At 35.3% G+C, this 18,456-nt stretch overlaps 1 protein-coding gene across 4 annotated transcripts in view; it reads left to right on the top strand.

Annotated features, from left to right (window-relative positions):
* The window catches only part of Adamts6 (ADAM metallopeptidase with thrombospondin type 1 motif 6), a 229,315-nt gene that overhangs the window by 24,303 nt on the left and 186,556 nt on the right, over nucleotides 1-18,456 (top strand). For all 4 annotated transcript variants that reach the window (XR_013105084.1, XM_034523616.2, XM_076916239.1 and 1 more), the window contains exon 4: nucleotides 7,266-7,434. Coding sequence is in view for 3 of the 4 variants with exons in the window: in XM_034523616.2 (XP_034379507.1) it covers nucleotides 7,266-7,434 (169 nt within the window). In the remaining variant the exon portion in view is untranslated. The remainder of the gene's footprint in view (nucleotides 1-7,265; nucleotides 7,435-18,456) is intronic.

Below are 18,456 nucleotides of genomic sequence, written 5' to 3'. Positions count from 1 at the left end.
CTTGTTTAGGCAGCCATGTTGGTAAGATTTCAAGGATGGAGCTTCTCTGCATTTCTAAAAAACATAATGTCACAGCAGACTTCCCTTTCCTTTGACTCTTAACCCCCTCTTCTGTTATTATCCCTGGGCCTTAGATGAAAAGTTATGCTGTAGGTTTGTTGTTTTCCTGCCCATTTCAGTGATTTCTGACCTCATCTTAATTATTTCTTCCCATATGCTTATTTTGTGTTTGGCTTTTTCTTGTTTCCCTTGACCCAGAGGCCACAATTAGCATTGTAAGCTATTTATTTGAAGTCTCTGAGTTTTTAATGCTGGTACTTGTAGTTCTGTCCTTTCCTCTTAGGACTGTTTTTTTTTATAGGTTTTGACATGGTGTATTCTCATTTTCATTTGAATTAGGAATGCTTACATAGCCCTCTTGATTTTATTGATGACTTTTTTTGTCATCTAGTAATTAGTTGCTCACTCTCCATGATTCTGCATTCATTATGTAACTTCTCTTGGTGTTGGTTTTCATTTGTACTTGATTATAGTCAGACAAGGTAAGATAAATCCTATAGATTTTCCCAATTGTGTCATATTTATGATGTATCTTAGAGAATGTTCCATAAATTCCTCAGAAGATCTGTACTCAGCAGTGTTGGGTAGGATGCCCTGTAGAGGCTTGATAGCCCTATTTGATCTGTGATGCTATTTAACTCTGATGTTTCTCTGTTTCTCTTTCTTCCTTCCTTCCTTCCTTCCTTCCTTCCTTCCTTCCTTTCTTTCTTTCTTTCTTTCTTTCTCTTTTGATAAGATGAGCTTTTACTAAAAATGGGCTATTAAAGTTCCCCACATTTATTTTGTTGATGTTAATCTGTGTCTGTAAATCTACTAGTATTTATTTCATGTTGTTGAGTTTACTTATGTTTGGGGAACATGTTTAAAATTGCAGTGTCTTTCTGATGGGTTGCTCATTGAACATAAAGTGACCTTCTTTATTTCTTTTGACTAATTTTGAGTTGAAGTCTATTTCCTCAGGTATTAGATAACTGTTTTTTTTCTTGTTCTGTTTGCTTTGGATACTTTCATCCTTCACCTTAAAGTTTCATTTACTCTTGATTGTAAATGTAACACATGTAAATTTCCTTTTTAAATCCAGTCTTTTTCTTCAGATTGGAGATATGAAAGTTATTAATATTGAGAGTAATCATTGAAAGTATGTGTTAATTCCTGTTGTGTTCTTATTTTTATTTTATTTATTGTTTTTCTGTTCATTAGTTAATGACCTAGTATGGTTTATTGTTTCATAGAGCCTTATAGATGTATTTATCTTTCTTAACTGTTAGAAGGATTCTTTCAAGTATCTTTTATAGATCTAGTTTAATGCTCATTAATTCCTTTAGCTGGTTTTTATCATGGAAAGTTTTTCTTTCTTTTTTGATTATGATAGATTTGCGGGGTATAGTATTCAGTTGTTCTCTATTGGAGCTTATAATAATCATTCTTAGTCCTATGGCCTTTAAGATTTTGTTGATGGTCCCACCCTTTTGAGTTTATGTTTTTTCTCTTGCAGTTTTAAATGTACTTTCTTTGCTCTGTATTTTTAATATTTTAACTATAATAGATCATGGGAATGGTCCTCTATGGTCTTGTATATTTGGTATCAAAATACCTCTTATACTTGGATGAGCATTTTCTTTCTTGGATTTGAGGCATTCTCTTGAAAATACTTTTCAAGAAATTCATGCCTTTAACATGAAATTCTTTTTTTATGTTCATGCATTGATTTTCATTGTGTCCTGTATAGCTCAAATGTTCCATTATTCTTTAACTCATCTTTGTTTCAGTTAATTTACATTGGCTTTTTAGCCTTGGCATTCTGTTCTCTCTTTGATTAATTCTACTGGTGATGTTACTTGTGTAGCTTTTAATTGACCTATTGAATATTTTATTTCTAATATTTCAGGTACTTTTCTTCCAGAATTTCCCTTTCTTTAATTTCACATTCAACATGTATTGAGGACCTATCTTATATTAACATATTTCATTCAACTCCTTTATATTTTCTCTCAGAATTTGTTCTGTAGTTTATTTGTACACTTTGAATTCTTTTAAAATGCTTACATTTATTTCTTTGAATCCATTGTCTAGATTTTCATATATTTGCTGTCACTGGAGAAGACCATTGTACGTTTAGTTAATTTTGGAGTCATATTGCCTTTGATTTTCATTTATGTTGTGTTTTTGTATTGAAGCTCATGTATCTCTGATAGGAAACAGTCCTCTGTTGGATATTTTTCCCACCTCTTTTTCCAACGGAAGTGTTTGAAGGGCTATAGAGGGAATGTGTTATAAAGTAGGGTTGAGCTAGATTTGTGTTTAAGGAACATGACGTAGTCTGAAAGTAGTTTACTCTGAAAAAACAGTCACTATCAAAGGATAGATCCACAATAGTCAAATGACAAACAAACCCTTTAAACTCCAGTCACTTTAGGAAGTAAAGAAACACTAATGTATATGAAGATATTATTTATTGTGGATATGCTAAAAGGAATGAAGCAGAGTAAGACTATTAGTTAGTATTGAATTAACAGAGAAAATATGGAGCAGAGAAAAGTAAATAGAAAGATGGAACAAAAGGGTGTGTGTGTATGTATGAATTTGGCTAAAGGTAGAATTAAAAAAAAAAACATCAAAAATGCAGTCAGGGCCAGGGTGGTGGCACAAGCAGAGGCAAATTCTGTATTTGGGAACAGCCTGGTCTCAATAGTGAGTTCCAGAACTATGTAGAGAGACCATGTCTCAAACCTCATACACATGCGCATGCATGCATACACACACAAATGCAATTCAATTAGATAACTTTATATTGTTTGAGGTCTTAGAATGCTAAGATACAAATGCCCCATAAAGCAGGTATTTATGTTCTTTGAGAAAACTTACCAAAGAAATTTGATGTAGAAAAAAATAGAGAAAAGGAGAAGAGAAAAATAGTGTGAGGCAGAAAGTATTAGTACAAAGGATAGAACAAACTTCAAAACATTGGGTGTTTAATAAAGGGAGCTACTATGAAGTTTTGAAAGCTTGATATGAGAATTATGTCATCTGATTGCTGGTTTTAGCCTTGATTCTCCCAGTTTCTTCCAGATTCCCAGGTGCCTCTCATACTCCTGGGTAGTATTTTAAAAACTTACTTTATTGCTATAATATATGTATATGTATGTATGTGTGGATCTGTATATGTATATATGAGCGTTTTGCTTGCATGTATGCCTGTTTATTATCTGTGTGATTGGTGCCTGTGAAGGCCAGAAGAGGGTATCAGATTCCCTGGAAATGTAGCTGTGGGTAATTTGGAGCCACCATATGGGTGCTGGAAATTGAACTTGTGTCCTCTGAAAGAACAATCAGTGACTTAAACATGGAGCCATCTCTCTAGCATCCCTTCTTTTTTGCTGGGCAGACTTTTATAAAGTCAGGTCATAGATGCTAGTTCTATCCATAGTTATTTACAGATCAAATCATAGATATTGGTCATACAGGCACTTCAGGCCTTAGACTATGAATGTTGTTCTTACCTTAGGGCCATCCTTTGTGAGAATGTGTGACATATTGGTCACATTAATAGCAGTCCTTTATATATTAGGTCACAGATGTTGTTCATGTCATTGAGTCCTATAGGAATCCAGTTGAATGTCAGACACACTCCTGGGTTGCCCATTCTAATGTTGGATGTACTGCTTGGAATCTATCTGTATTTCCTTGCACACTCTGGCCAGGTTTTCACCTCTGGCACTAGCCAGGTTTTCACCTTGCTGAATACCATGTGCAGTTCTGTAAAGTTTTGCAGTGTAGTGTAGAGGTAATTTTCTTCCAACACTCACAATCTAGTCGAATGGCACTTACTGAAATTTCCTGAGTATACAGTTCACCCACAGCCTATAGCAACAAGCTGCCAACTAAGAAGGGGTCTTTTTGAAATCACACTAATTCCCACTAAAAAATAAATGTCTTTAATCAGAAAATACAAATGACAAAACTATATGGCAGTAGTGGTAGCTGTATTCTTATTCCAGTATGAGTTAAATATATTCATATTGTATTATGTTACAATTATTTTATTTCTAAACTGTCATTATTATTACGAAAATATTAACATTATTATAGAATCACTGAAAATATTCTTAACTGTTATAAAATATATTTAATATATTTAAAATATTTCAATGACTTTTGAAATGGTAATGAACCATAAGAAGCTAGAGAAGAATGGCCACCATTCTAGAAGACTATACAATATATCCAAGTATGAATTGCAGGTCACAATTTTCAATTCTGATTTTGATAATTTGGGCACTTCTCTGCCTTTTACTTAGTTTGGATAAGGGTTTGTCTATTTTGTTTATTTTCTCAGAGAACCAAATCTTTAAATGATCCTTTGTATTGTTCTCTTTGTTTATTTTTAGTCCTCAGTTTAATTATTTCTTGCAGTCTCCTTCTGTTGTGCTTGTTTTGGGGGCATAGATGTTCAGAATTGAGATGTCATCCTGGTAGATTTTTTCTTTCATGAATATGAAGTTTTTTCAATCTCTTTTGATTAATTTTTGTTGGAAGTCTATTTTGTCAGATATTAGAATAGCTACACCAACTTGCTTCTCGGCTTCATTTGCTTGGAAAAATCTTTTTCCAACTTTTTACTCTGAGGTAATGGCTATCTTTGATGTTGAGATGTGTTTGTTGTATGAGGCAGACTAAATCTCGTTTTTCCATCCATTCTGTTGGTCTGTGTCTTTTTATTGAGGAATTGGGTCCATTGATATTGAGAGATATTGATGACCAATGATTGTTATTTTGGTGGTGTTGGTCGTGTGCATGTGAGTAAAGCTAATCATATTGCTTACTTCAGTGAGGTATTAAGATTAAACGAGATATGTAGAAATATTTTATAGGACACATACTATTTAAAACCTTTGAAATGCCATTTCAGCATATTTTCATTTTTACAGGTTTTGTTTTCCTTCTTGTTTCTTACTTACCAGGTTTGAATCTTATTTCCCTCAATAATCTGAGTTTTTTTGTTTTTTGTTTTATTCATCCAAGGCTTTCAATACAATCCTGTTAATAGACCAGTATGACTCCAGTGCCCTAGCCTTTCTGGGCCTAACCCTAGATTTCTGTCCTACACTTTCTTCTGATCAGAAGTCTTAATAAAGCTTGCCTGTGTTTTAAAAACACTATGCCTAGTTTTCTAGTATGTTGTTAAACTACCTGGTAAAGTAATTTTTACATAGGTTTTGAAGTTGTTAATAGTGCATTAAGTTATTCCTCATTGTTCATATTTAATAGAAGTACTATTACCCAAAGGGATAGAAACAATAATAAAAATAATATAAACTTACTAAGGGCTTCTGTATTTTTTTTATTTTTTATTCCTCTACTCATTTCATGTAGGTGGTGGGACACTGCCAATCTGCTCTGTAAGTTATAGCATATGTTATAAAACATATAACATAATGTCTGATTATGTCTTATCTTTCTAAGTATGTAGTAGTTAAAATAAATTTTTCTAAATAGAATCATAAAAGTTTAGACATCAAAAGGACTTTAGAGATTACTTGGATTAGATCTTTTCAATTTTTTTTTCTTTTTAGAGAAAAAAATCTTTTTCTCATATGAAATATTATTTGGAAACTTAGTACACTGATTAATAAAAATATACTGACTTTGAGCCCTAGAATCCAAATCATGTAGAGTTCCTCAGAATGCAGTCTTAAAATAATTTAGACTAATTCTTTCTTTTTTTAGGTGAAGAAATTAAGTTCATAGAGTTTGCATTTTATTTGGTGTTAAATGGTATTTAGAGTCATATTTTCATATGACATACTTAGGAAAGCAGGATTAGCTAAGAATAGAGTTCTTATTTATTTATTTAGTGGCATTTTATTTTTCATGTAGGTAACTCTTCTCATCTTATTTTTTACTAGCAAACTTTATTTAAACCTACTCCATATGAGACACATTCTCTGTGTGTAACTGATACAAAAATATGTAAGACATAATGATTTTCTCAAAGAAAGCAAGTAGTTTAGTTGAGAAATAAAATATGTAGTGGAAACATTGTACCACACTTAATTAAAGCTTCAGTATTTGAGCTGCAACAGTGTGGCATTAACTGGAATATAAGTGATGTTGATAGTAAGTTCTAATTTAGCTAAGAGGAGAATGATGCCACTCCATTGAAGCCCAGAAACTGAAGATATGACAATGGGGGGGGGGGGGGGCTGGAGATGGCTCCACTATTAAGAGCAATGACTGCTCTTCCAGAGGTCCTGAGTTCAATTCTCACCAACCACATGGTGGCCCACAATCATCTGTAATGGAATCTGATGCCCTCTTCTGTTGTCTGAAGGCAGCAGCAGTATACTTACATAAAACAAATAAGTATTTTAAAATAAAGATATCACAGCTGAATAGAATGTGACTAAACAGGCATCAAATGGTGTAATGCTGTGGGAAACAGGAGCTCTTCTTGAATTCCAGCAATTGTTTTTCCTTCCTCTATATATCCAGCATTATATGATTTCTTGATTTCTTGGCCTGTTACTTTATATCCAAAAGGGATCATCTTAAATAAGAACATATTAGTTAATATATCACTAATTAATAAACCTCAAATCCATGGTTATTACTGGAGAAATCCACTTCTGCCATGTGTTAGTGTTTGCATCAGACTGTTTTAGAAGAGGTCATTCAGGGATCTTGCAACCTTCTAAAGCTTTTACTTCTACTAAATTTGGGAGTGCTTTACATTCAGTTGTAAAGCATTCAGGCTGTAGGGAAGGAGAGATTTCCACTAGACTGACACTCAGGGACTGATCCTGAAGATGATCTCCAGCCCCTTGTCCATTTGCGTTGTGTAAAACTTAATAACAAGCTATACCTAAGCACAGAAAATGAAGTTAAGTACAATTTGGAAAGGAACTAAGTTTTTATAAACATCTCTGCTACTTGAAAAATTGTTGAGAAAATGGTATTTGACATATTTAGTACATTGCAGAATATGTACAGGTATTCAGTTGCAGAGCATGTGCAGGTATTTAATTGCCCTTCTTAAAACATGAAGAAATTTACATAATGTTTTACTTAATATAGAAAATACACGAATTTTAAATTAACATGTGTTTTAACTTTTTTGAGGAGAAATTATCTTTTATTCTTGGTCATAAAAATTATTTATTTAAAATGACCCTTCTAGGTAAATCCTTTGTTGCTCCTTCTTTTAGCATGGTATTATTGCTACAGAAGATGAAGAATATTTTATTGAGCCTCTAAAGAACACTACAGAGGATTCCAAACATTTTAGTTATGAAAATGGCCACCCTCATGTTATTTACAAAAAGTCTGCTCTTCAGCAACGACACACCTATGATCATTCTCATTGTGGGGTTTCAGGTGAGTACAGCTTCTGGGAAGCATTGTGTATTGCTGATGTTTCTTTTTCTGGAAAATAAAATATTATTAATATTAAAACTATGATACAAACTTGGGTGGTTAGAGTTATAAATGTCCAGAACCATCTTTAAATGTATCACCTAGAAATAGTTTTAAGTCAGTTTGGAAGCTGTTAAAGAAATTTGTGAAATATGTCTATATGAAAAATTTTATTTTTTTTAAGAGAAGGAAAGTGCCTTATTATTTACAACTTGCATGCCTAGGTGTTCATAGCACTCTGTACTATTGGGCTAACCTGATATTTTCATTCCACTATCAGTAATACATTCCCTTGGAAGATTGTGAGAATACTCACAGTAGTGATAGGACTGAATAGGGAACTGTGCACATACAGAGAAAACCAGCAAACCTAGGCTTCAGTGATGAAAGTTTCATGGAAGATAAGGCTCTTGAGGGGACCAAAGAGGAGGGCCAGCTGCTAGAATGCTCCACAGAGAGAAGGCAGGAGTTATGAGATCCCGAGTGAAAGATATTGTTACATTCTATACATTAATAGTATTCGTATCTGTGAGAATATGTATGGGTTGGAGATAGAGGTGTAGTCTGTGGTACTTAAGGGGAGTCAGTGTGAGAAGTTAGGATAGAGAAATTAGAAGGGACCAATCGGAAGAGCTCATATATCATACTATAGAGTTCACTGTGTATTGGAACTCTTTTGAAAGATTTTAAGGAGCATGAATGATATAAACCTATGTGTTACCGGCGGTGATGCAGTGTGTAAGGCGTCCGCCTGAAGAGGTCGCGGGGCCCTCGCTCACTCCCGTGCTTCTCCTCCCGCATCTCATGGGGAAACAAACAAACAAACAAAAACTATGTGTTACAGAAAAACTGTTCTGGCAGCTATACAAGACAAAGGAAGAGTGAGACTAGTGGTTGGGACTTAGAATACTAATATGAAAATAGAAAAATGTAGAAGACATACTCCATCATAGCACAATAAAAGGAATATGGACCCCAGTGTAGCCTTGGATGGGTTTCCCAACCCCCATTTTTCCTATCTCAGCATTTATTAGTTACTCATTTTACTTATCATTGTTAGGGAAACCATTTCTATGTTTAAAGATATTTCTTTTTCTTAAGACTGGATCTCACGTTGTAGCCCTGGCTAGCCTCTAGCCTACTCTATAGACCAGACTTGTCTTAAACAAATATATATTTTTTCTTTTTTTTATAATTAATGTCAGATTTATGTATCAACAATTCTCAAATCACAAGATGCTCATACAATAATTTCTGAGCCAAATGATAATGATACAAACTGCCCACCTAGATTAGACAAGTTATCCCAATTATTCTAGCTCTATATTAAAAACATATCTACCTGTGGCTACTTAAAGCCACAATGGTTCTGAATCATTCTGATAGTCTACCTCCTCTCTCACCTGAGACACTCTAACTCTTTTTTTTAATATTAATTATTCAAAATCAAGTATTACTTCTTTAAAATTTTCTTTCCGCATGTTTTTTTTATTGGATATTTTATTTACATTTCAGATCCCTTTCCCCATTTCCCCTCCATAGAAAACTGCTATCCCATACCCCCTTCTCCTTTTTGCTTTTATACAATTTTTTAAATGTTAACCAATGGCTTTATAAATTTGGTAATGCTCAATATCAATCAGAAGTGTAACCTAATACCCAACCTAGATATATCAACTATCTTTGACTGGCGGAGACATGTGAACATTTGCCTCCATGTCTGGCCCACCTCTCTCTTTCTCATCACCTAGCTCCACACTCCTTCTCCTCCTCCTCTCCTTACTCCTCCTCTCCTTAGCTCCTCCCACATATCACCCTTCCTGTTAAAATAAAACTTTTCTCTCAAAATACAGTTAGAGCATAACTATACCAATTTATGTTAGTAAGGTGCAAGATAGACCTAATTCCCAGTCCATCATTTTGCTGACTAAACAGAACCTCTGTCATCTCTCCTAAATAAAAGACTTAGCTCTGAACCTGGCTTCTTTTTTTCTTGGCTTTAGAATGAATGTCAGCTGAAAACCATCCTCTCAAATCTTTTCTCTCAAAGTAAATAGCAAGGATTGGTTATGAGACTATAAGTTTTCAACCCTATCAGAAATCCAGGATGACTGAGTTGACTGAAATCATGGGAAGCACAAAGCATAGCTTCTAGAACATAGTCAATTTATAGAGACTGCTGAACACCTGGACAGTCCCTATACTACAGAACGTTGGAGCATCTGTTCTTCCGCCTTCTGGCCCAGTATCATCTGACACACCTATTAATGCAGAATTATTAAGGGATGATTACTTTGTCTAGGCAGATATAATCAGTCAACTATTCTGCAAGTGTGTCCTTTTCTGGACAGTGATTTGTCTGTAGATGGAAAGAGGCAATTCTTGCCTAGTTGCTGTCTCACCACAACTGGAATAACTCCAAAGATGCTCAATTTATTCTTAGAATCTAAGACAGGAAGCTATCAGGAGCAGACAGGTCTCTAATCAAAATGAACATTAATACAGAAATGTTTGTAACATCAATTCTGTGGATTTCTGATGTTTTGAAAACCAACTATTTATGTAAGGCAATCTGGACTGTTGTCTGTTAACTCCTCTCAGCTATTTCTAAATAAAATATAGAAAACACCCTAACAATAAACTCAGAGCCATGAATTTGCTATAGGCCCTTAACTCACACGCTAACCATCTCAAATAAGTTAAGAAAGTTAAAGAAGGACTGGGTCTAAGCCTTGTATTCCTAAATGTGTTATACAGGCACAATGCCCATGAGCGTACCAATATTCGCCTCATTTTTATATCAATAAGAAGCTCATACCAATTAAAACCTTAAATTTGAAATCAAAGTAAATTTTGTACCATTTAAGAAATTATAACTTCATCTTAATAACAGTTATACATATTTCTACCAGTAGGTTATGGCTATGCAACAAATCCTAGCTAATCCTCCCTGTTCCACCAAAACCACTACTATTCCCTAGAAAGACAGCCCAATATTAACCACCTCAGTCCCCAAGCCCAGGGAATAGGGGTGCCAACTCTTCATTAACTTCTTCAAGCTGATTATGGGTGTTGAGATATTAGAAGAGGGGTTGGAGGAAGAGTAAATTGATAAGCCTCTGACACAGTGTCTTCACTGCATCCAGCTGGAATTCCAGGACATCAGGGGTTCGAGCAGGTCTGCTCAGCTTGCCTGATTAGTAGATACACCAAGGCTATATATTCTGCAATATACAATTCTCAAAACAAATTTTAGTATCAAGATAATTTTTTGTTTGAATTCTGGAATCTAGTCTTCTGGCGGCCTGCCTCTGTCATGTCTAATCCATATAATTCTGGGAGTTTCTATGAGGGTGTGCTCCCACCATCCTCCCATTTTTGCCTTCCTGCTTTCAAATTTCCCAACATTAGGGAATCCAAACTTTCAGGTACCAAGGCTGTCCACTTCCACTGATGACTGGCAAGGCCACCCTCAATTACCTATACAGGTGGAGCCTTGAGTCCCTTCCTTTGTGTTCTCGGGCTGGAGATTTTAGAATGGCTACTCCAGCTTGTATCTTAGGACCATTTGCCTGAAAAATTGTTTTCCAGCCTTTTACTCTAAGGTAGAATCTGTCTTTGCACTGAGGTGTGTTTCCTGTATGCAGCAAAATGCTGGGTCCTGTTTATGTATCCAGTCCATTAGCCTATGTCTTTTAATTGGGGAACTGAGTCCATTGATGTTAAGAGATATTAAGGAACAGTGATTGTTTTCTCCTGTTATTTTTGTTAGTAGAGGTGAAATTATCTTTGTGTGGCTATCTTCTTTTGGATTTGTTGGAAGAGGGTTACGTTCTTGCTCTTTCTAGGGTATAATTTCCCTCCTTGTATTGGAGCTTTCCTGCTATTATCCTTTGTAATGCTGGGTTTGTAAGAAGATATTGTGTAAATTTGGTTTTGTCATGGAATATCTTGATTTCTCCATCTATGGTAATTGAGAGTTCTGCTGGCTATAGTAGCCTGGGCTGGCATTTGTGTTCTCTTAGGGTCTGTATGACATCTGTCCAGCATCTTCTAGCTTTTATAGTATCTGGTGGGAAGTCTGGTGTAATTCTGATAGGTCTGCCTTTATGTGTTACTTGGCCTTTCTCCCTTACTGCATTTAATATTCTTTCTTTGTTTTGTGCACTTGGTGTTTTGATTATTATGTGACAGAAGGTATTTCTTTTTTGGTCTAGTCTATTTGGTGTTCTATAGGCTTCTTTTATGTTTATGGGCATCTCTTTCTTTAGATTAGGGACGTTTTCTTTTGTAATTTTGTTGAAGATATTTATTGGCCCTTTAAGTTGGGAATCTTCACTCTCATCTATACCTATTATCCTTAGGTTTGGTCTCCTCATTGTGTCCTGGATTTCCTGGATATTTTGTGTTAAGAACTTTTTGCATTTTGCATTTTCTTTGACAGTTGTGTCGATATTTTCTATGGCATCTTCTGCACCTGAGATTCTCTCTTCTACGTCTTGTATTCTGTTGGTGATGCTTGCATCTACGACTCCTGATTTCTTTCCTAGGTTTTCTATCTCCAGTGTAGTCTCCCTTTGTGATTTCTTGATTGTTTCTACTTCCATTTTTATGTCCTGGATGGTTTTGTTCAATTTTTTTACCTGTTTGGTTGTGTTCTCTTGTAATTCTTTAAGGGATTTTTGTGTTTTCTCTTTAAGGGCTTCTACCTGTTTACCTGTGTTCTGAAATTCTTTGAGAGTGTTATTTATGTCCTTCTTAAAGTCCTCTATCATCTTCATTAGAAGTGATTTTAAATCTGAATCTTGCTTTCCTAGTGATATGGGGAATTCAGGACTTTCTAGTGTGGGAGAACTAGGTTCTAATGGTGCCAAGTACCCTGGGTTGCTGATGCTTATGTTCTTACACTTGCCTTTTGCCATCTATATCTCCTTAGTGCTACCTGCCCTGTCCCTGACTGGAGCCTGTCTTTCCTATTATCTTGGTTGAGTCAGAACTTTGTGTGGTGGGTGTAACTACTGGGGTAAGTGCTGGGGCCCACAATCTGCTCAGTGCTCAAGTGCAGTCAGGATGCTGCCCAGGTTAGAGCTCTGGGAGCCCCGTTTCCTCTGGGTTCTTAGAGATTGGGGGCAGAGCTGCCACCCAAGATCTGCTCAGTGCTCTGGCCCATACTGGAAGGAACCAGTGCTCTGGGCAGGGAGTGACTTCCTGCGTCCTTGTGTGTCCCAGTTACTCCCTGTTTGGGGTGACCGTTGCTGTCCGCTTACCTAAGATACTACCTAGGTTAGAGTTCCTGGGAGCCCCACTTTCTCTGGATTCTGTGTGATTGGGGACAGAGCTGCTGTCTTGGATCTGCTCAGTTCCTGGGGCCAGACAGTAAGGAACCAGTGCTCTGGGCTGGGAGTGACTTCCTGGGTCCTTGTGGGTCCCAGTTATTCCTTGTTTGGGGTGGGCCTTGCTGTCTGCTTACCTAAGATAACAAATATATTTTTCAACAGATTTTTTTCTTTCTGTTTTTGGATTGCCAAGTTGATTAGTGAATTCATCATTCTTTGATTTCTTTCTGTATTCATCACAGGGTCAGTTTCTTCCTTCATGGCTATTTAAAGGGGTCTTTGGAGTTCTCTACTCACTCTGCATACTTTCTTATTAAGTAAGGTTTAAAAATCTCCCAGACTTTCAATTATATAAAGTATTTTGGTCAAGAATTGGTACTAGAAAAGACTATCTAATGTAAACACATTTAAATCACTTAGACCATTAAAAGCAATTCCTTAGTAAACACTGGAAAGGTTTGATTTGATCTTTATATTGAGTAATAAAACTAAATAGGGATATCTGTTTTATATCTAACAAACTAGGCTCTAGTTACCCTTCTATAAACATTCTTTTGAAACTAGATTTCAAATGTTTATTTTGATATAATTTTTCTTAGTTTTCCATTTATATATAATATTTTCCTTTATGATTATAAATAAAATAACTTTTTTACCCTATTCTAAAACACACCTTTTAACCTTTGATATTTACATTATTCCCTTTGTTTTTTTGGTAGTGAGACTTGATTTTAATCAGTGATCATCTCTCCAACCTGCATTGTTCTTTTAAAGGCCTATTGTACTAGTTCAGTGACAATTTTATTTTCCAATGGTTTTGGTGTGAGTTAAACACTTTTAAATTTGTTTCTATTGCTATCAAAATTCTTCTCTTTGGAAGAGCCAGGTATGGTGGTATATGTCTTTAATTGTAGCACTCAGGAGGCAGAGGCATTTGTATCTCTGTGAGCTGAGGACAGCCCTGCCTACCTAGTTCCAGGATAGCCAGGGCTAAGTAAAGAGACCCTATTTCAGAAAACCAAAACAATAACAAAAAAACTATATCCTTGGAGGTGGATGATTAACTTTGACTTTTCCAACTCTCCTTTGGATTACCAAGACTATTTTCTAAACATTTCTCCTTCTTTTCTTACCACTAGTATACTTGGTTCAGTTTCTTATCATCACTTGCCTAAACTAGTGTGTTGATGTTCTAACTAGGTTTCCTGTCTCCAGGTTTAATCTTCCTGTTTTCAGTCAAATCTGTCTCTTAACTATTTGTCTTAGGGTTACTATTACTGTGAAGAGACACTATGAGCAAGGTTTTTTAAAGGGACTGGTTTACAGGTTCAGAGGTTTAGCCCATTGTCAACATTGGACAATGCGGTCAGACATGTTCCTGGAGAGGTAGCTGAGAGTACTGCATCTGGATCAGCAGACAGCAGGAAGACAGAGACACTAAGCATTTGAAACATCAAAGCCCACTCCCCAGTAACATATTTTCTTCAAGGCCTCACCTATTCTACACTCCCTAATAGTGTGACTCCCTGATGACCAGTCATTCAAATTTATGAGCCTGTGGGACATTCCTGGTCAAACCACCACAATATGGCTATGCCTATTACATTTCCAAATGCTTTACTGGATTCCAGTATATGGGAATGTCGTAGAATTCCGTGTTCCAGAATGTCACTAGATCTTACTAAGTAAAACACTTTATGTTTAGTAAGTTTGGGAAATAGCTGGCTGTGAAATAAATTGCAATGTATTTCATTTGCATAGGTAAGGTGGGAGATGTAAATTTGCAGATATACGTTCCCAGCTAGCTTGCTGTGAGGAACTAAAGTTTATGTCAGGATATACTACATAAAACCCTTTGGTTCTGGGTATATTTATGCCATACACATGTTTAAAATATTTTATAATTTAGTTATTAAAATATGAATTAAAATTTTATATTAACAATTTCTGTCTACTTTAGAAACTTTAGGGAATCCATGAAAAATGAAAAAAATATGAAAATAAATCATTATTTTTCTACTCAGGGATAGTGGAATGTCTTTTTAGCCCCTTGATATAGATAATACTGTTTCTCTATATTACTATTACCTAGTCACATATTTATGAAATAAATATGCATTTTTACTACATGCAACACCTTTAGATTCTAGTACTGTGGCAATTATCAAACTCCATAGGTCCTTACTTCATAGACCTTTCTTTCTTTCTTTCTTTCTTTCTTTCTTTCTTTCTTTCTTTCTTTTTTATTTTATTTATTTTTAAGCTGAGGACCAACCAGGGCCTTGCACTTGCTAGGCAAGCGCTCTACCACTGAGCTAAATTCCCAACCCCTAGACTTTACTTTCAAGACAGGACAGAGAGAGTGAACTGAACAGGAAATAAGTAAATGAATGCCACAAACTAAAGTGTAGCAGGTCAATACAGCAATTTTAAATGGTTACATATATTCAGACATTTATTTATTAATTGCCAAAAGGTTGAAATATTGTTTTAGATGGCAATAAGATCCATTTATTAGTTTTAGGAAGAAAAGTTACTGTATTATATGTTTATGAAGCAAATTTTAATATTCTATAATATATAAAATATTAAACTGAGCAAAGAATAATTTGAAGAATTACATTTATTTTTAAAGAAAACAAGTTAACTTTGTATTTAATTTTTTGACTAGACATATTTAGTTACAAATCATTGTGTTAAGCATTATAGAAGAAATTTAAAATGTATAAAATGTAGAAAGAGGGTTCTAATGAGTCAATTATGTTGAATTGATTTAAAAGCAAAACAGAAAATTATTCTTTCTATATACATATACCTAAATATCATAGATATTATTCCTATACATCTATTCATATTCTAAATATCATAGAAAATATATAATTATATATGCTACATAATGTCTTTATTGGACATTTATAAATAAAAAGTTAAACATCTCATTATCAAAGTAAAAGAACTAGAATTGGCCCAGGACACACTAATTCCAAGTTCTCAGCATAAAGGAGATTCATTTGCTCCAGAGACAAAGTCAGGGGGTAGGAGACAAAGGAGAGGGAAGGATAGGGGCAAGGGAGAACCAGAAGGGATATTTTCCCAAGTGTGACAAAGGACTGCCTCTGGGTAGAGAGGGGACACACTCTGGCCCTTAGGCAAATGGCAGTTTATTAAGAGAAAGGGGGAAACCCCATGTCACGATGAGGTGTTTAATTTTGATTGGGCAGATTGGTTAGAGTAACCAAAATTGGTTAGGGTAACCAAAAGGGGACTTTAATTGCTAGATTCCAATATATTATTAGCTGGACCTTGGTAGTTCCTGAGGAGGAGCAAGTGGCAAATAAGGGAACATATCTTGGTGGCTAGCTTTAGGAATGTAATCTAATGATTTTTAGCAAGGGGAAGAAGGGTAAAAGGCAAAACCTGTTGGCGCCATGTTTGCCATGGTCGGGCCAGCGTTTGTCATGCTTGACCCATAAGAGCCCTTCCCAAAGAATTTATTGTGTGACATACTAACAGCCAAGCAACCAAGAAATTTAAAAAGCTAAAATTATAACAATCAGAATGGTTGATCGTAGCATTGATAAGCAACATTACCATTTAGGATTCAGATGTGTCTAAATAATCTTTCAGTGCTTTGAGTTAAATAGAAATTGAATGGATCAGAGAAGTAAAAATGACCAAATGAATGGTACTTAAATTCTGTATTTAGATAGTAAGCTGAATGAAAGATTAGGTATAACTTAGCACAAATCATTAATTTATATAACAAATGACTAAACAGGAGAAACTGGAGTTATATTAATATGAAAAATCTTGGTAATATTTCACAACAATTTTTCTTACAAATATAGCGTCTTGAAAAACATTCATTTATTACCCCACAGCCTTTGAGGATTGGAAGCCCGTATAGATGGGTGATAGGCTTAGCTTTAGCGAGAGCTGGATTTTCACGTGGCATTTTGACTGAAGGATAATCTACTTCCTCGTTCCTTTGGCGCTTTGTAGCATTCATTCTTTGTGGTTGGAGATAGCTTTAGTTTTGACTAGCCTGCTGGTGGGAACCTGTAAGTCCTTCTCTTGAGTTAAAAAACATGATTGCATGATTTTTTCCAAGGCAACAAGGAAGAATTCAGAGTCAGCAAATGCTACAGTATTGTATATCATGTGTTTGCATACATGTAATCATTTGTATTCCAAGTTGTGGTTCTATTCATACTCAGAAAAGTGTATAAAGGCAGGGTTATTGTGGTAACCAGTTTGTTTGTCAGAAAGGGACATGAACAAACCCTGTTTCAAGCAGACTGTTTAAAGAATTGGTATGTCCCTGTCTTCCTTAACCTTTAGAAATACAGATAATTATTTTTATATGAAGTTCCAAAGTATTTAACTGTTTCTTCTTATGATCATTCAATTTCTTCTTACTTTGTAAAATTTCTTCAGTCTATCAATGCAAGGTTTTAGAAAGGCAAAAGCTAATGGGGAAATAATTAAAATGGTGCCACTTTCTGTCAATTATATGTTAATTTAAAACTTCCTCATTAAATATTTTGGCTACTAGAGGTGATAAAAACATTCAGTTCTGCATCAAGACATGAAAGAAACATGTTATAGTCCTCTGTCTACTAAATTCATATAATAAACATAAATATGAATATAAATGAAGTGTTTACAAATGATGTACAACTAGAAACTTTCCTCAGTTGGCAAACCTGACTTTTAAAAAATGAAAGATATACTGAGTGAACCATACCAATTATGGTTTTAAAATAAGTTTATTGCAACCCACCTAAGGCCCAGGGGACAAAAGAGGGAGCTGATAAGAGCAAAGGATGGGGAGTTTGCTGTGAAACTTTGTCTCTTACATGACAGCCTAACCATGAGTTAAACAAGAATGACACCAATAGACATGCCAAAGTGATTGGCGGTGATGGGAGTGGTGGTGGTGGTATCGATGTGTTTGTATATGTGTTGCATTTACCCTCAACCCAACACAAATAATTTTAGGGAACTGTGGATGCTGAGAATGTGAAAAATTGTGTTTTCAGAGAAGAGCATAGTAATTGGTTATCTAATACTAAATGATCATTTCTGAAAACACAAGTTACAAGTACTAGTACATAGACTGAGCAGGATACACACACACACATTCATGTAACATGTTATATATACATATGCATGTAATAATAATTAATGAAAAATGAGGCCATGAATTCAAGAAGGATCAAGGAGGAGTATATGGGAGGCTTTGGTGGCAGTAAAAGAAAAGGAGAAATGATATAATTATATTATAGTCTCAAAAAATGTTGCTAACATATCTCATATTAATACCCCCTACACTAATTTTATTTTACTTATTCTATCTCCCAGGAGTGTGTGTAAGCATGTTTTTTTATCTTGTGCGGATGCGTGTGTGTAGCATGCATCTGCTTACGGAGACCCCATGTTGATGTCAGACATCCTCTGTTGCATTTCCACTATTTATTAAGTCAGGGTCTCTACGTTCAGCCTATAGCTCACATATATGACTAACCTTGCCAGCCAGCCAGCTCTTGGAATCCCATTACAATTATGACTTAGTTGCCTCATCACCTGGATTTCAGTGGTTTATGAGGTTCCGAGCTTGGTCAAGCATCTTGTTTACATGCTCTAA

This window comes from Arvicanthis niloticus, chromosome 19 (assembly GCF_011762505.2).
Source record: "Arvicanthis niloticus isolate mArvNil1 chromosome 19, mArvNil1.pat.X, whole genome shotgun sequence".
Classification (NCBI taxonomy): Eukaryota; Metazoa; Chordata; class Mammalia; order Rodentia; family Muridae; genus Arvicanthis; species Arvicanthis niloticus.
This window is presented reverse-complemented; position numbering and strand designations above follow the sequence as displayed.